The 19,501-nt window shown below is 41.1% G+C and overlaps 1 protein-coding gene across 16 annotated transcripts in view; it reads left to right on the forward strand.

The window, feature by feature from the left end:
- ZFX (zinc finger protein X-linked) overlaps positions 1-19,501 on the forward strand; it is a 68,173-nt gene that overhangs the window by 16,841 nt on the left and 31,831 nt on the right. For 7 of the 16 annotated variants that reach the window (XM_063634755.1, XM_063634757.1, XM_063634754.1 and 4 more), the window contains 2 exons: positions 8,596-8,681; positions 15,039-15,617. In XM_063634755.1, the coding sequence (XP_063490825.1) occupies positions 8,624-8,681; positions 15,039-15,617 (637 nt within the window). In that variant the 5' untranslated portion in view covers positions 8,596-8,623. Of the gene's footprint in view, positions 1-8,593; positions 8,682-9,488; positions 9,606-10,699; positions 10,721-11,248; positions 11,304-15,038; positions 15,618-19,501 lie in introns of those variants that run through there. The other 9 variants (XM_063634756.1, XM_063634749.1, XM_055269031.2 and 6 more) reach the window with 4 other exon arrangements.

A 19,501-nucleotide genomic window follows, 5' to 3' on the forward strand; every position in this document is an offset into this window, starting at 1 on the left:
ACTGTAAGTGTTAACACTGAGTTTACAGAACCTCATAGGCTGAAAGTAATGTATTTAGGAAAAGCAATAGTAGTAAGTATGCATTCATGTAGGTGAGATATAGTATGGTCAGTATGAGTCAAATTACAGTGTTGGTGATCAGTGACAAGGGAGTTGGCAAGACAATTATGTTAAGAAAGGTCATAGTTTAAGAATATTTAGGGCTGGGCATGGTGGCTCACACCTGTAATCCCAGCACTTTGGGAGGCTGAGGCGGGTGGATCACCTGAGGTCAGGAGTTCAAAACCAGCCTGGCCAATGTGGTGAAACCCTGTCTCTACTAGTAAAAATTACAAAAAATCAGCCAGGTGTGGTGGTGCATGCCTGTAAATCCCAGCTACTTTTGGGAGGCTGAGGTAGGAGAATTGCTTGAACCTGGGAGGCGGAGATTGCTGTGAGCTGAGATCACGCTATTACACTCCAGCCTGGGCAACAAGAGTGAAACTCCGTCTCAAAAAAAAAAAAAAAAAATTTAGAATGTTTTAAAAACTGTAAACCTGCAAGGCATGATTTTTACAACTAGTTACCAGAAAAGGAAGGAAAGCACTTAATTAGCTTGAATAAAGTAACATGAAAGCGAGACTGCGCTAATTAAAAAAACCCCAAATCCTAATACAGTATCAGAAAAATATTTTCTTTTCTTTCTTGTTTTTTTTTTTTTTTTGAGACGGAGTCTCGCTCTACCGCCAGGCTGGAGTGCAGTGGCACGAATTTGGCTCACTGCAACCTTCGCCTCCTGAGTTCAAGCAATTCCCCTGCCTCAGCCTCCTGAGTAGCTGGGACTACAGGCGTGTGCCACCACGCCTGGCTAATTTTTTGTATTGTAGTAGAGACAGGGTTTCACTATCTTGGCCAGGATGTTCTCGATCTTCTGACCTTGTGATCCGCCTGCCTCGGCCTCCCAAAGTGCTGGGATTATAGGCGTGAGCCACCATGCCTGGCCAGAAAGATTTTCAAATACAAGGAGACATATTGCTCATTGAGAAGGGGTTTGATAAGAAAAGAACTTACTAAGTTAACAACTATGTTAATGACTAGTTCAGAGATAAATTAAATGCCCAATTTTGGGAAAGGTAGCAGGTGCAAGAAAAAGGAAATGTGTAAGAAAACAGTTTCTGATACTTAAACTTTTCTTCATCATGTACTGCATTTGACAGAAATTAACCTTTTAAAAATTTTACCTAGGATGGTTTTATTTCATTTATTCCATGTATAATGTAGTCTAAATCTCCATTTGATACTATGTCAAAATATTGTCTTCATCCTTTGATTACATCAAGTGTTTCTCACACTGCTCGAACTAAGTCTGCAACTAACAGCAGAATACTTCAGTAGAGGAAACGTGAATAGAATTTCTTTTCAGAATTGCAGCAACAACTAATAAGCTATTTTAAAGTTTTTCACTATGAAATAAAAGAGTGATCCAAAGAGTTGAGCTGTTTTACTCATTCCATTATGATATATGGTAGAATGTTATGTAATGAACATGGATATTGCCATATTATTGAATGCATTAAATGGCAATACTTTATTAAGGAGGCTGTACTGCTTTAAATATCTGAAAACTAGTTAGAATGTGTGCATTTCCTTACATCAAGCTAAGCCTTAAAAACAAAAGCATTTAAAACTAGTGTTCGTAGCTCATTGGTACAAGTAAGTTCAGAGAGTATTGTGTCAACTCTTAATCTGAGCGGGAATAGAAGCTTTGAGAAAATAGGCTTTAAGAAGATTTGTCATTTTACAGCCAAGTTTTAATAGATTGTGAAAGTTTGGACTCTTAGATTTTAAACAAACAAAACCTTGAAATTACTGATTGGCTCAGCGTGGTTTTATGGAAAAACTAATACAAAAACTTGGCCTTGAATAGTTGAGCAAAGCCTACAAAAGTTCCAAATGGGACAGGGCAAGGAAGGATGGGGCTCTATTTACAATAGCAGATATTTTCTTTTCCTCTTCTTGACATGGAGTAGGCAGGACTGTTTGAAAATAAAATACTCTTTTCTTAGAGAATGGAATTTTAGGCCGGGCGCGGTGGCTCAAGCCTGTAATCCCAGCACTTTGGGAGGCCGAGGCGGGCGGATCACGAGGTCAGGAGATCGAGACCATCCTGGCTAACACGGTGAAACCCTGTCTCTACTAAAAATACAAAAAATTAGCCGGGCGTGTTGGCGGGCGCCTGTAGTCCCAGCTCCTCGGGAGGCTGAGGCAGGAGAATGGCCTGAACCCGGGAGGCGGAGCTTGCAGTGAGCCGAGATCGCGCCACTGCACTCCAGCCTGGGTGACACAGCAAGACTCCGTCTCAAAAAAAAAAAAAAAGAGAATGGAATTTTAATTACCGTTATTAGATTAATATTGATTATATACATTTTCTCTTTCCTTTTAGACTAGTTGATCTGTTAAGTGTTGATAGAATTGTTGCAACCTTCCGCTACTATTGATTTTTTTATTACTGTCTCATAGGTTCTTTTGCTTTTTTTATATTTACATATTTCCATGCTGTTTTATTTGGCACATAAAAATGCATAATGACTTCAAATTCAACATAGACTAAAGAACACACACACTTATTTTTTCTTCCTTCTAAAATCACATAACGAATATAAAAACAAATCCAGAGAAACATGAAAACCTCAGTGGTATGAATCAGAATATGATGAATTTTTGGTTGAATAAAGCAATTGGAAATCAATTAATGGCAAAACCCAAGAGAGCTTAGTGAACGTGTGACCTTATTCAGAAAGTAGAAAGGACCAGCTAAGAATTGGCATCCTGCAGTACCACCAACATCAAAAGCAGGGAGGCACTTGGAGATAGAACAAGCCATGAGTACAGCCAGATAATTAAAGCCATGGAAAGCTAAGCCATTTACCTATTAGTATAGGTGCCCGTAATGGTTTTCCTGCTGGGATAATGCCCAAAATTCAGCTATCTGAATTGCTTGTTTGTTCATAGGAAATTCCAAAGCGAGTGCTGTATAGCAAGAAAGATGAGGCAGTAGTTTAGGTAGCTTGTGGCTATCCTGAAGGATATTGAACCTCTAGCACCTGGAAGATGGCATACTCTTCCACCATTAAAGGAGAACCTGGCTGGTTACGTGGTTTCTTTCTCGCCTGTGGACTCATTCTAGATAGGACTCCTGTGATCTGAATTCAAGTTTATTGTTAGGCAAACAGGAATTACTGCTTGGGCTGAAGAAGTTCACCCTAGCAGTCAGAATATAACTCTAGTCTGGACCTTTATCTACAAATAGGAATAGACAACCAGGAAGAACCATGCTTTTCAGGAAAACCAGCAGTTTAAAAGAGAGGCACCAAATTCAACTAACTGAATAATGAAACACCAGAGGAGACAGTTTATATAGGGTACAGAATGAACTTTAAATCCACAGAGAGATTTGGGAAGATATTGTGTCCACCCAAAAAAGAAAAGATTGCTATGGAAAAGAAACTATTGGAATTAAAATATGATCTTTTAAAGAAAAATTAAGTAGATGGGGTGGAGATCAAATTAGCTAACTTAGAAGAAAGAATTCAGGGATTCTCTGAGAGTGTAGTAGAAAGACAAAGATAGAAAATAGGAGAGAAAAGTTAAAGCAATATAGAAGCTAGATTTAGTAGCCTTTTTACGTCCTGTAATAAATGCTAGTAAGAATGAACAGAGAAAATGGAGGAAAGTATAGAAACAACAAGAAACTTTCCTAAGTTCAAAAAGGGCTCAAGTCTTTTGATTGAAAGGCCCTACATGGTCTGCATGTGGGAAGAGAACTTGTTAGAGTGGTAGCAGTAGGAATAAAGAGGAAGTGATAAATATTGAATTACTGGCTTTGAGATGAATTTAATTTAAGGGCTGATAAGAGAGAAGTGAAATATGACTCCAGATTTGAAAATGAGATATCTGGAGAAATGATGGCTAACATTGAACAACATGGGGGAAAAATTAGGAAAGAAATGCAGCTTAAGAGAGAAGATATTAATTAGGCCTTAAATACAAGTTTTCACCAGTTCTGATTTCCTTCTAAGACAAATTGTTATAGACACATTTGCCTTTGTTTGCCTTTCCTGCAGCTTAAGCATTCCTTCTACCATGTATAATAAAATTTGGTTCTCTGAGTGTGACTTAGTGAGAAGAATTAGAGTTGCGTCATAGAATTAACAGGCATTGAGGTTTTGGGAGACCAAAAGCAGAAAAGTGATTTTTATATGCATATTAGCTGCAAAAAGCAAAGTGAATAAATAAGAATCCTGTTAACTTGCCCAAGAGGGAGATCACAGAAGTATCTAAGCATTGAAGGATATAAAACAAATTATATCTGTGATCCCTAATTTAAGATAGATAAAATGCCATTGCTATACCTGTTAACTTTTATTGCTTTATTATATATTTTATTTATAATTACCTTCTTCTAGGATGATATTGCTTTATTTTAAAGAATGGAAGGACATTTTTGTGAATTTCCTAGGTTCTCCCAGCCCATTATTTCCCTTAAAACTGTGTTTTTCTTTTCTTTTTTTTTTCTTTTTTTACTTTCTGTCCTCGCAATCCGTTCCCAAAAACTATGTTTTTCCACTGTGAATTATTTTCAGGATCATGATTCTCGTAACTGGGAAGGGAATATCTTACTGAGTTTGAGGTGTGTTAGTAGAGTCCCAGAAATACCTTGAGGGCATTTGATAGTAAGACTAAATGTTAGTACTTGTTCACCCAAATTCTGAGATTCTTGGTTCTCTGAACCATCCTGCTTATTTGTCTTTAGGTTCAACTGATCTCTGGGCTTGGTTTATACTTACGGAGGCATGGACACTGCCAGTTACATTATAACGTACCTTCTTTCACCCTTCCTTTATCACATCTGAGAACTCCTCTGAGTCGGTTCTGTTCTGAGAACACAGTTTCATTCTGATTGTCAAAGGGAATTAGTATTCTAACTCCAGAGGGGTTACAAAGTTGAGGTATAGTCATCTCTGTTTAGAATGTTTGAATATTTGTAATGACAAAACAGAAGGGAAAATGACCAGGCAAAACAATAGTTTGTTGAATAATTACTGCTCACTTAAGATGAGATGAGCGGGCACCCCCATGTAGGCCAGAATTAGGAAATTCACATGATGTAAAAGGATGGGAAGAAAGCAGATCAGTCTGTTAATGGTAGCTTGGGTTAATACTGCAGAGCCTCTGAGTATTGAGGAACTGCTGAAGTGTTCAGAGGAGGGAAGTGGTATGATCAAAGCAGTGCTTCAGGAGAGTTAATCTGCCTACAGATTGCAGAAATGCCTCAATACTTGGCACCAGCCCTTACGTGTAATATTAGGGTTTCTAGTCATTTGTTATGGGAGTTGCAGAAAGGAGCAAGGCCAGTCCAGAGGCTATTTTCATCCCCCAGGGATCAGGAAATATGAAGCTGAGTGGGAATGGTAACTAGGAATTTAAAAAAAAAAAAAAAAGGTGGATTCTTGAGACGTTGAGGAGAATCGACAAGATCTGGCAATCTGACTGTGAGCAGGGAAGAAGAAAAAGGCCATAGTGGTCATATTAGGAGAAGGCTGGGTTTTATCTGGATGAGAATATTCAACAGTCTGTTGGACATGTTAGGATGATTGTAGGAATCATTGTTGTGGAAATAGTAGTTGAAACCAAGAGAATAAACAGCAGAAGAGGAGAGGGTTGAGCACACACCTGGGCAGAGCCGCAGTAAGGGGTGAGGGGAGGCCGAGCAGCCAGCAGTTAAGAAGGGGGAAGAGAACTAGAAGTCACTTAAAGCAACAGAGGAAGGAGAGCACTTCACAAATTAGGGAGTTGATTGTTAAACTCTAATAGAAATGCCAAGGAGGATGATGCCAAGAAAAGTTGTTCTGCAGGTTGAGAATTTGTAGAGCTGATGGGATTGGGTTTATGTAGGGAAATTTGCGTGGTGAGGGGCTTAAATACCTTAATGTATCTCCTTTATTGCCTTCTTAATTGGCTTGCTTTAATGTCATAGTGTTTCATAATGCTTAGAATTTTTTTTTTTTTTTTTTTGAGACAGAGTCTCGCTCTGTCGCCCAGGCTGGAGTGCAGTGGCGCAATCTCGGCTCACTGCAACTTCCACCTCCTGGATTCAAGTAGTTCTCCCTGCCTCAACCTCCTGAGTAGCTGGGATTACAGGCACCCGCCACCACACCCGGCTAATTTTTGTATTTTTAGTAGCAATGGGGTTGCGCCATGTTGGCCAGCTGGTCTCGAACTCCTGACCTCAGGTGATCCACCCATCTCGGCCTCCCAAAGTGCTGGGATTACAGGTGTGAGCCACCACGTCCGGCCAATGCTTAGAAGATTAATTTATGTTTATCATTTTTAAAAGGGGGAAAAGGTATTCTATAGCCAGAGGTGGTTTTGCGGGAGTAGGGCAGTAGTAACTTTTTCAGAGCATGTACACTTTCTGTTTTTCATTTGCTTTAATTTTCTTTAATTTTTTTTTTTTTTTTGAGACAGAGTCTTGCTCTATTGCCCAGGCTAGAGTGCAATGGCATGATCTCGGCTCATTGCAACCTCCGCCTACCGGGTTCAAGCAATTCTCCTGCCTCAGTCTCCTGAGTAGCTGGGATTACAGGCATGCGCCACCATACCCCACTAATTTTTTTGTATTTTAGTACAGGAGGGTTTTCGCCATGTTGGCCAGGCTGGTCTCGAATGCCTGACCTCAGGTGATCTACCCACCTTGGCCTCCCACGGTGCTGGCATTACAGGCGTTAGCCACCATGCCCAGCCCATTTACTTTTATTTGAAACAGTTTGAATAAATAACATGAAACATGCTATTTCTTAAAAATGAGTAGAATATATCTCAGAGTTGATATGTTGAGAATTCCTTTTATGAATGTTAATTTTCTCAATTAACATTTAATGGATATTTCCATTACTGTTCCATGTTAATGGATTTTTTTAAGGACTATATATGTAATTTAGTATCTGTAAATAAGACATATATAAATAATCATAATATGACAAACCAGTACAATAAGAGAAGAATAGAGTGCTGTGGAAATTTCAGAGGGAAAAATTATTTCCAGCTTTCTCTTTTTTTTGTGGGGAAGGAGATTTAGGGGGAAAGATCAAAGCAGAGATAATGGGGGAAAGGTGTTCCAGGTAGAAGGAACCATGAATCAAATATGAAGTTGGGGTTTTATGGGGATGTTGAGCATTTTTGTTTGGCTGAACTTTGTGTGGGTGGGGGCCGTGTGTTTGTGTACATGCTGACAGTGGTAGAGGGAAGTGCTTGAAGGAAAGTTGGGGAGATGATGATGGGAAGGTAGTTTGGGGCCAGAACTTAGAAGATGACAGGTGTTTGAACTTTATTTAGAGGGAGCAAGAAGCCATTAAACATTTTTGAACAGAGGAATGATGTCACCTAGCTTTAGAAAAATGACTTGTGTTTCTGTTATTTGAAATTTTAATAAGCATGTAGTACTTACAAAATCAGCAAAAAAAGTGGTAAAGGTGAAAATTACTGGTTAGAGTTCTTTTTGTCAGAAGTTTTTGGCTTAAGTAGAAAAGGGAGAATTAAGGCCATTGGAATGTCTTATAAGAATTCAAGGCAGGAATATAGCTGGACCTCAGATAGGTCTAGAACCAGGAGCTAAAGAGCTGTGTCCTCTCCCTGCTTACTCTATTCTATTACTCAAGGCACTCACAGGATTCTTTTTATTTTTTATTCACTAGTCTAAGCCAGAGTTGCAAAATGACTTTCCTCAGCTCTTATGTTCCAGCCACCAGGACAGAGAGAGAGAGAGAAAGAGAGAGAGAGAGAGACAGACAGAGACAGACAGACACTGATTCTTGCTCATGGTCTTGGATTCTCAGGGATAGGACTTTGATTTTTTTGTGCTTAAAGATGAACTTATTGTTTACTGCTTTATAGCTAGTGCCAATCAACTGTGGCCCGGAGAATATAAATACACTATGGGAATTTACTTCCCTAGATGAGAGGGTTAGTTAAGAGAGGTTAGGCAGAATCCCAAAGGTGGTTTACTACAGTTATGCATTTTGAATTTTTATCGTTGTGTAATCTACTGGTTGGAAGTTAGTAGACTAATTAAATATAGAGAATATGAAAATTGTGCAAAAATTTCCCCCAATAAGCTACAGAATGTATTTTAAGTTGAATCTTAGCAAAACTGGTTACCCTTGTGGGAACATGGGGTGTTACAGACTGAGGACACAAGAGTGCTGGGGTCTTAAAAAGTTCTGTATTTTGATCAGGGTAGTCATTACAAAGGTTTATGTATGTATCAGAATTCATCAAGATGTGTGCACTTGATGGACCTAAGCAATACATTTACTGCTTCAACTTAAAAAGAAGTCCAGGCAAAGTTGACTAGTTTATCTGCCCTGCTTTGCCATATAGATGCCCATTTATCATTGTAAATCAAGTAAGTTCTATTTTACTTTAGATAGGTTAGTTTTTGATACACATTTATCTTTCACATAATTTGAGCGTCTCAGAAATGAAACTATCATGATGACATTTAATACCTGATATGAAAAAACTAATGGCTTTGGTTTTTTTTTCTCCCTGATTTAGGAGCTGTGACTGATGAGAATTAAAGGCCATGGATGAAGATGGGCTTGAATTACAACAAGAGCCAAACTCATTTTTTGATGCAACAGGTATAACTACTTGAATTGTTCCACTTCCCATCTACCAGATTTGGAGTTGGTTGTCATCAATGTATTGCTAGAACTCTCACATTGATCATTCACAGGTTATCTTGTTATCCTGTCAAAATTCACAGATGTTACGGTGAGCACATTATTATTACCCTCCTCAAAGATGTGGCTCCCTCACAACCAACTCTCATTTCTTGTCAGTAACAGCAGCCATATCAAACCTTTGTTTTATCTTCAGTTATGAAGATAATATCTTGCCGAGTTATGTCCCTAATTCCTGTTGTTTTTCCCTTTGAAAATATTCCTTGTTAGCTTTGTTTGGACCTTTGTTTAAAAAAAGAAAAAGAAAAAATATTCTTTGTTTACATCTGCTCTTCTTCATCCTAGTGCCTACCACATAGGCTCTGTGTCTCATTCTTAGTCTGGAAATAACTTTTGCATTATTTTCCTTACCCTTAGTCTTTAGTCTCTCTTATCTAGCCTGCTGATCAGAGTACTCACTGTAAAATAACATGTGGATCCTGTCATTTCTCTGTTCTCCAATACCCAGCAGATAAAGAAGGTCTCCCACATTGACCCTGTCCTATTTTTATAACTCTCTCTCTCACAAGTTCCCAAAAAGAGACTTCTGCTTCAGGAAAATGGAGTCTTCACTCCCCATAGTGTACAAGGAAAAATTATACTCAGGAAGTTCTAAAAATAGGAAAAAAACAGTATTAGAAAACATGTATTTCAGATTACCCATGGTTATAATTATGTAACGTTGTAAAGTGGTTATACTTGTGTTTTGGGTTTTTTTGTTTTCAGACAGGGTCTCGTTCTGTCACCCAGGCTGGAGCACAGTGACGCCATCTGGGTCCACTGCAACCTCCGCCTCCCAGGCTCAAGTGATCTGCTCAGCTTCCCAAGTAACTGGGGCTACAGGTGTGTGTCACAATGCCTGGCTAATTTTTGTATTTTTTTTTTGGGGTAGAGACGGGGTTTTGCCATGTTGCCCAGGCTGGTCTTGAACCCGTGGGCTCATGCGATCTGCCTGCCTCGGCCTCCTATAAGTATTGGGATTACAGGCATGAGCCACCGCGCCTGGCCTATACTTGGTTTTATAACATAAAAGGGATTTGAGGCCAGACACGGTGGCTCGCACATATAATCCCAGCACTTTGGGAGGCTGAGATGGGTGGATCACTTGAGGCCAGGAGTTCCAGACCAACCTGGCCAACATGGTGAAACCCCGTCTCTACTAAAAATACAAAAAAATTATCTGGGTGTGGTGGTGCACGCCTGTAATCCCAGCTACTCGGGAGGCTGAGGCACGAGAATTGGTTGAATCTGGGAGGCGGAGGTTGCAGTGAGCTGAGATCGCACCACTGCACTCCAGTCTGGGTGATAGCATGAGACTCGGTCTCAAAAGAGAAAAAAAAAATAAAAATAGAAGGGTTTTATATCACACCAGGTAGCTACCCTTATTATAAATGCTAATAAGTTTTCCATTGGACTGTAAATTATCAGATTGTAGTACATTAAAGAAATAGCAATGAACTTTATCAGGAAATTAAATGTCAGTGATTTTAAATTTAAATTTTTTTTTTTTTTATGAGACGGAGTCTTACTCTGTCGCCAGGCTGGAGTGCAGTGGCACGATCTCGGCTCACTGCAACCTCTGTCTCCCGAGTTCAAGTGATTCTCTTGCCTCAGCCTCCTGAGTAGCTGGGACTACAGGTGTGCACCACCACACCCAGCTAATTTTTTTGTATTTTTAGTAGAACGGGGTTTCACCATGTTGGCTAGGATAGTCTCGATCTCTTGACCTTGTGATCCGCCCGCCTTGGCCTCCCAAAGTGCTGGGATTACAGGGGTGAGCCACCGCACCTGGCTGTAAAATTTTCTTTTTATTATTATTTTATTTTTCTTTTAAAGACAGGGTCTCACCCTGTTGCCTGGGCTAGAGTACGGTGGCATGATTATAGCTCATTGTAACTTCAGACTCCTGTGCTCAAGGGATCCTCCTACATCAGCCTTCTGAGTAGCTTGGACTACAGGTGTGTGCCATCAAGCCCAGCTAATTTTATTTTTTGTGGAGAAGGGGTCTTGCTATGTTGCCCAGGCTGGTCTCGAACAAGTGATCCTCCCACCTTGGCCTCTCATGGTGCTGGGATTACAGGTGTGAGCCACTATGCTCGGTCAAATTTTAAAATTTTCTTTTATCTCTAAATCGAGTGGGGATGTGTGTGTGTTTCTTAACAACTTGGGATAATCTTTTAACTCGTTTGGTAATTTCAATTTGATAATGATAAACGTAAGGTTAATAATTCTTCCTTGGAACATGAAATGTAAGTAATATACTTGAAAGAGACTAAACTCTTCGGAGAAAAATGTGCAGTGTTTGTTCACTTAATCTTGCCACAGGCAAACCTAGGTAATGGACTAAGTGGTAGATTGAAGGGCTATTGCGTTTTAGTCTTGATTGATAACACTTAATGGTATTTGTTTATCTTTGAGCAAGTCACTTAATCTGCCAGGCCCTCCGTTTTCATATGTCATAATAATAATGAAACCTCTCATTACAGTTTTTCAGAACACTTCCCATACATTCCCATTTGATCATCACCACAGTCCTGTGAGGTATGCATGGCAGATACTACTGTCCTCATTTTACTGATGAGGAAACTGAAACTCAGAGGTTAAATGACTTGCCCAAGGTCACAAAACTAATAAGTGTCCTACCCTGATGTACTCTCTGATTTAGATTTTTTTTTTTTTTGGTTTTGTTTTGTTGTTGAGATGGAGAATTACTCTGTTGCCCAGGCTAGAGTACAGTGGCCATGATCTCTGCTCACTGCAACCTCCACCTCCCTGGTTCAGGTGATTCTCCTGTCTCAGCCTCCTGAGTAGCTGAGATTACTGGTGCAGACCACCACGCCTGGCTAATTTTTGTATTTTTAGTAGAGATGGGGTTTTGCCATGTTGACCAGGCTGGTCTCGAAGTCCCGACCTCAAGTGATTCGCCTGCCTTGGCCTCCCAAAATGCTGGGATTACAGGCGTAAGCCACCGCGCCCGGCTGATTTACATTTTATAACCAGTGCTCTTGCCACTAGATGCTTTCATCTTTATGTATGCTAAATGGAGATTAGTGATCTATTACTTAATGATAATATTGTGGATATTGAAAACAAGTATAAAGCATTTTGTAGAAATTCTGTAGAAATTAAAGTGAACATACTCTTTTTTTTTTTTTTTTTTTTGAGATGGAGTTTTGCTCTTGTTGCCTAGGCTGGAGTGCAATAGTGCCATCTTTGCTCACCACAACCTCCGCCTCCCGGGTTCAAATGATTCTCCTGCCTCAGCCTCCCGAGTAGCTGGGATTACAGGCATGCACCACCATGTCCGGCTAATTTTGTATTTTTAGTAGAGATGGGGTTTCTCCATGTTGGTCAGGCTGGTCTTGAACTCCTGACCTCAGGTGATTCGCCTGCCTTGGCCTCCCAAAGTGCTGGGATTACAGGTGTGAGCCACCATGCCCAGCCTAAAGTGAGCATATTCTTTTTATTATTTCTAGATATAATTAAAATAGATATTAGTTGACTTCTATAATTTTTAGTATTCTTTGGCCTTTGATTTTTTTTTTTTTTTTTTGAGACAGAGTCTTACTCTGTCGCCCAGGCTGGAGTGCAGTGGTACAATCTCGGTGCAATGCAACCTCCGCCTCCTGGGTTCAAGCGATTCTCCTGCTTCAGCCTCCCGAGTAGCTGGGATTACAGGCATGCACCACCACGCCTGGTTAATTTTTATATTTTTAGTAGAGACGGGGTTTCACCATGTTGGCCAGGCTGGTCTCGAACCCTTGACCTCAGGTAATATGCCCGCCTTGGCCTCCCTAAGTGCTGGGATTACAGGGTGTGAGCCACCGCACCAGGCCTGATCATTTTTGATTGTTGATTAAGCTGTGTATTTCTCTGAGGGCCTGGCCAGTGACACACAGTCATTGAGTTAGGCACCTGGTTGGACTCAGCCTGGTCTGAGTTAACCAGAGGCACTAATCTACTGAGTAGCTATTTAGGTAAGACTTTTATAAAACTTTCTTTGCTTTTCTCTAGAACAGAAGCCAAGATATTTTATTTATTAATTATTGAGACGGAGTCTTGCTCTGTCGCCCAGCCTGGAGTGCAGTGGCGCAATCTCGGCTCACTGCAACCTCTGCCTCTTGGGTTCAAGCAATTCTCCTGCCTCAGCCTCCCTAGTAGCTGGGACCACAGGCGCCCGCCACCACACCCAGCTAATTTTTTGTATTTTTCATAGAGATGGGGTTTCACAGTGTTAGCCAGGATGGTCTCGATCTCCTGACCTCGGGATCCGCCCACTTCGGCCTCCCAAAGTGCTGGGATTACAGGCGTGAGCCACTGCATCCAGCCTTCTTTTATATTTTTGATAAGGATATTTGATTTCTATTTCCATTTGTGACATTCATTTAGAATAATATTTCTGAGCACCATACACTGTGCAAACTGTGTGATCTTGGTTAAGTCATTTAATCTCACTGGGCGTCAATTGATTCAGTCCTTTACCTTCATTCCTTAACTGCAAAATGGACTAGAGTAGGGGGACTATGTTCCGAGGAACTGCCTTGGGAGTTGGGGTCTAGGGGGACGGGAGGAGGCTAGATGGAGGCAACGTACCCTGGTGAAGTTGGGGCAGCTCCCGCTCCAACTACTCTCAACCTCCACCACTCCAGCGCAGCTGCACTTGTATTTATCCTATCAGTCTCCAGAGCCTTCTCAACCCAGTTGTCTTTCCTCCTCAGCTGTGGCCTTTTGTCCCTCTTTTAATTTATCCTTTGATCCTCGTATGTCCTAGATTCAGAGGATGATTTCTAAATTTCTATAGCCATAGATGGAGCATATTGGTGGTATATTGCACCAGAACAAAAAGGGAAGTGTGTGAAGGGAGAAAGGAAAAAAAAAATAGAAGTAAAAGAAACACATGGGAGAGATGGAAAGAAGAACAAATATGAGTTGAGGAGAGGGAGGTGGAGCAAAAAGGTAAAACACATATAATGAAGGAAAATAGTATGTTTGTCACCTGAAGTTGCATTACTTAATTTTTTTTTTTTTTTTTTAAGAGACTTAGAGACAGAGTCTTGCTCTGTCACCCAGGCTGGAGTGCAGTGGCGCGATCTCGGCTCACTGCAAGCTCTGCCTCCCGGGTTCACGCCATTCTCCTGCCTCAGCCTCCCGAGTAGCTGGGACTACAGGCGCCCGCCACCACACCCAGCTAATTTTTGTATTTTTAGGAGAGAGGGGGTTTCACTGTGTTAGCCAGAATGGTCTCAATCTCCTGAGCTCGTGATCCGCCTGCCTCGGCCTCCCAAAGTGCTGGGATTACAGGCGTGAGCCACCGTGCCCGGCCTACTTAATTAATTTTTGTAATCTTCCCTTAAGTACCTATGTGTATGGTTTTCTTTTCTTTTTTTTTTTTTTCTGAGATGGAGTCTCGCTCTGTCGCCCAGGCTGGAGTGCAGTGGCGCGATCTCAGCTCACTGCAAGCTCCGCCTCCTGGGTTCACGCCATTCTCCTGCCTCAGCCTCCCAAGTAACTGGGACTACAGGCACCTGCCACCACACCCAGCTCATTTTTTTGTATTTTTAGTAGAGATGGGGTTTCACCATGTTACCCAGGATGGTCTCGAGCTTCTGACCTCGTGATCCACCCGTCTCGGCCTCCCAAAGTGCTGGGATTACAGGCCTGAGCCACCGTACCTGGCCTTTTTTTTTTTTTTTTTTTTTTTAAAACAGAGTCTTGCTTTGTCACCCAGGGTGGAGTGCAGCAGCGCCACCTTGGCTCACTGCATCGTCCGCCTCCCCGGTTCAAGCAGTTCTGCTTCAGCCTCCGAGGAAGTTGGGATTATACGCTTGTGCTACTACACCTGGCTAATTTTTGTGTTTTTAGTAGAGATAGGGTTTCGCAGTGTTACCCACGCTGGTCTCAAACTCTTGGCTTGAAGTGATCCCCCCACCTTGGCTTCCCAAAGTGGTGGGAATACAGGTGTGAAGCCATTGCACCTGGCTATATATGGGTTTTATTAGTGTGCCTAGAATTTTACTTTCATGTATATACTTCTTCTGTGACTGCCTCAATTGCTTTGTTCTCCTAATTTTTAAAAATCTATTGAGATTTTTGCAAAAGTTCTTGGGTTAAAAACGTGATTCAAAAATAGATTCCCTCTTTATTTCTTTAATCTATCTTAATGTTTAAGAAAACTGAGGAGCTAGTCTGCTTTCTCAGTAGAAATTAAGTAACATTTACGTTAATTGTAGTCATGCATACTTACCTGAAATTTGTCATTTTAATTTTTTTTTTAAGGAGCTGATGGTACACACATGGATGGTGATCAAATTGTTGTGGAAGTACAAGAAACTGTTTTTGTTTCAGATGTTGTGGATTCAGACATAACTGTGCATAACTTTGTTCCTGATGACCCAGATTCGGTTGTAATCCAAGATGTTATTGAGGACGTTGTTATAGAAGATGTTCAGTGCCCAGATATCATGGAAGAAGCAGATGTATCTGAAACGGTCATCATTCCTGAGCAAGTGCTGGACTCAGATGTAACTGAAGAAGTTTCTTTAGCACATTGCACAGTCCCAGATGATGTTTTAGCTTCTGACATTACTTCAGCCTCAATGTCTATGCCAGAACACGTCTTGACGGGTGATTCTATACATGTGTCTGACGTTGGACATGTTGGACATGTTGAACATGTGGTTCATGATAGTGTAGTGGAAGCAGAAATTGTCACTGATCCTCTGACTACCGACGTAGTTTCAGAAGAAGTATTGGTAGCAGACTGTGCCTCTGAAGCAGTCATAGATGCCAATGGGATCCCTGTGGACCAGCAGGATGATGACAAAGGCAACTGTGAGGACTACCTTATGATTTCCTGTAAGTCTTGGGGTACAGTGATTGTCGAAGGTGTTTTTGTAGGCTACCTCTCCTAATTTACATCAGGGGTGAAATTTTCTTGACTTAAATGTCTGTAAATCTCATAGATCTACTTGCATTGTTGTTTCCATTTGCAGCCTACAAGATAACTGAACATTAAGAAAAGTGAGGCCGGGTGTGGTGGCTCATGCCTGTAATCCCAGCACTTCGGGAGGCCGAGGCAGGTGGATCACCTGAGGTCAGGAGTTCGAGACCAGCCTGGCCATCCAACATGGTGAAACCCCGTCTCTACTAAAAATACAAAAATCAACCGGGTGTGGTGGTGGGCGCCTGTAATCCCAGCTACTCGGGAGGCTGAGGCAGGAGAATCGCTTGAACGCAGGAGCCAGAGGTTGCAGTTAGCCAAGATTGTGCCACTGCACTTCAGCCTGAGTGACAGAGCAAGACTCCTTCTCAAAAAAAAAAAACAACAACAAAAAAAAAACAACAACAAAAAAACTGAAAGGAACAGAACTGAACTTTGGAATCATGAAGAATGTGATTAGGCTGTTACCAGCCTTTATTAGAATTATGAATGCTCTTGAAACCTAAAAGGAGTTCAACTTGGAAAAAAAAAGTCTAACCAAGCTACTTATATTCTTTTTTTTTTTGGAGGGAGAGTCTTGCTCTGTCGCCCAGGCTGGAGTGCAGTGGCGCGATCTCAGCTCACTGTAAACTCTGCCTCTCGAGTTCAAGTGATTCTCGTGCCTCAGCCTCCTGAGTAGCTGGGATTGTAGGCGCACACCACCACGCTTGGCTAATTTTTTGTTTTTTTTTTAGTAGAGAGGGGGTTTTGCTATGTTGCCCAGTCTGGTCTCAAACTCCTGAGCTCAGGCAATCCGCCTGCCTTGGTCTTCCAAAGTGGGAGGATTACAGGTGTGAGGTATCACGCTGCTACTTATTTTCTTGAGTATGGATACACAGTACTGTTTATGTAATACTTACGTACTTATATGTAAAACACTACATAACATGAAAAAGAGCTCTGGTATAGTATGAAACATGATTCCAAAACATGGTATCAAGTATGATGGATTCATATTAGGTTATTGGAGAAAAGTAAAGTATTTTGAAACACACCTTTACATGTTTATCTTAGCATCTGGAAAGACAGCCGTTATCTTCTTACAACATACTTCTTGGTACCAACTTCGGAGATAAAATTCTAGATTGGCTAGGCCACGGTTCTGACCCAGTATGGAAATTCTTATGCCTTAAGGAACTAAACTTAAAATATAAAGGATTCACAGACTATTTATAAATTTACAAGAATATTTGCTTTGTTCGAATACCTGTTTTAATACAGGAATTTAATATAACATTAATATATTGGAGTCCACCAGCATTTTAGGAAACTTCTTTGAGATTTTGAAACTCCTTTGAAAACTTCTTGAGATTTTGAAAATCAAAGAATTACGTGGAAAAGGGAAGAAAATGCCTTCGTTCAACAGGTTTATTGGACCCTTAATGTGTGAGACGTTGTAGGTAGCGTAGATACAGATATGTGCTAAGTAAATACATACATAAGACCATTATCCCTGGAGAGCTTTTGATCTGCTGTGGGAGAGAAAGTTTGTAGTGTGATGCAGAGGTGTGACTAAACTGCCATGGAGATGGGATGGAGTAGCTGACCTTTGAAATCAAGGATGAATTGTAGTTTTACAGGATGAAGGGCACGGGTGGCAGGAAGACATTCCAGGCATATAGTATAGTATATTACAAAACAAAAAAAGTTCTGGCCTTTGCTGATATTGCTGATAATGATGGGAACTTTAGGATACACTTTTATATCTTTGTGTATGTTCTGTTTTATTCCTTAGAATAAATTTGTAGAAATAGAATTGATAGATCAGAGGGTGTACACATTTACAAGTTTGGTTATGCTTGAAGTTTGGTTAAATTCTCTTGGTATTTTGCCTTAATATTCCCTTCAAGTTTATGAGAATGTTCATTTCCCTACACTGGAACCAACACAGAGTATTATTTTTCTTTTTAGTTTTTGCCAGTCTGATAGGGAAAAATACGTTATCCTCTTTCAATTTTGAATTTATTTTAGGATGATAATCCTTGTATGTGGAATAAGACTTAAGTGAGGGAGAGATTAGTGGCAGTGAACTGTTGAAATGGTTCATATATAAGATGATCTGAAGTACAGTAATTAATAGTAAAGGGGACATAGAGTTAGCTGCATTCAAGAGAGATTAGGAAGAAAAATGGATGAGATTTGATGATAGATAAAAGAGGCTAGGGGTTTGAGGAAGAAAGATAATTCAAGCATGACGCTAAGTGTTCTACCTTGGGAGATTGGATGCCTAGTCATGCCATTACCTGAAAGGAGGAGTAGGTTTGGTGGGGGAAGGTGGGGGAAGGGGGAAGATTTGGGATCTGTTACAGTTTGAGTTGCTTGCTGGTGGATGTTTTTTCTAGGCAGTTGAAAATATGACTTTGGTGCTTTTGAGAGAGTTTGTTGCTAGAGGAAGAAATTTAGGACAACAGAATGTAGGCAGTATCGTATATGGAAATGGATGGTAGTCCCCAGAGCATGCTTGTCGAGTAAGAGTGTCAAGTATGGCTCCTTTAGGTATTTAAGAAGTAGGCAGAAAAGAGTCCTTGAAAAATCAGGAGGTTTTGGGAAGAGAAGGAGGAGAAAAAATGTTTCCAACACTGTTAAGGATAGAGTTTCTACAAGTTATCAGCCACTGAGGAGAAAACAGGCTTTTTTGTTTGGCATTTAGGAGGTCATTGGTATCTAAATTAGAGTAGGTTCAGTGAGGCATGGGCTAGTGGAGAGGAGATGGAAGAGATGAGCTGTGATGCATTGAGAAGTTAGTGGAAGTAGAGTTAGGTGAAGCGGTTTGGATAAATTGCCATTTTGGTCAGCAAAGGGACTGAAGAGGTGGGAGTATAGCTTTTGATGGTTGCCTGGATGGCGAAAGTAAGTTGAACATGTTTATAGACTTAAGGGAAAAAAAAATCACTGGACAGAGAGAACCTGAAGATAAAGAAAGGAAGGGCTAGTGGAGCAGGTTCCAGAGAAGGGGAAGGGACTGGGGTCCAGGGCTGCAGGAGATGGCTGTTAGGTAAGTCCTGGAGAGGGAAAGTGAGTCCCCTTCTCTGAGACAGGAAGGCAGTTAAGGATGAGGCCCCTTTCCAGGGACAGAAGGTAAAAGGAGTGTTTGAATGTTGGGAGCTATTTTGTCTGTGAAGCAGGTTCATCTGCATATGTGGAAGGACTGCAGAGGTTGGGTGGAAAGCTGAAGGATAATGGCAAAGGGTTGAAAAGCTTTAGTCTTTTGGGGATGGGCCAGTGTAGGAAGCCAAGAATTTATGAGTTAGATTGCTGAACCACATTGAGGGGCCAGCTGAGGTTAGGAGTCTATTTTATTTTATTTTATTTTTGAGATGGAGTCTCACTCTGTTGCCCAGGCTGGAGTGGAATGGCGCCATCTAGGCTTACTGCAGCCTCCGCCTCCCGGGTTCAAGTGATTCTCATGCCTTGGCCTCCCGAGTAGCTGGGATTACAGGCACTCGCCACCATGCCCAGCTAATTTTTGTATTGTTTAGTAGAGACGGGGTTTCACCATGTTGCCCAGGCTGGTCTTGAACTCCTGACCTCAGGTGATCCCGCCCGCCTTGGCCTCCCAAAGTGCTGGGATTACGGGCGTGAGCTACCACGCCTGGCCGAAAATGCTATTTTAAAATGCAGGTTGAGCATCCTTAATCCAAAAATCCAATGTCTGAAATGCTCCAGAATCCAGAACTAAGTACAGACGTGACACCACAAGTGGAAAATTCTACACCTGACACTTGCTTTCTGAGGGTTCAATGTATATAAACTTTATTTC

This window comes from Symphalangus syndactylus, chromosome X, assembly GCF_028878055.3.
Source record: "Symphalangus syndactylus isolate Jambi chromosome X, NHGRI_mSymSyn1-v2.1_pri, whole genome shotgun sequence".
NCBI lineage: Eukaryota > Metazoa > Chordata > Mammalia > Primates > Hylobatidae > Symphalangus > Symphalangus syndactylus.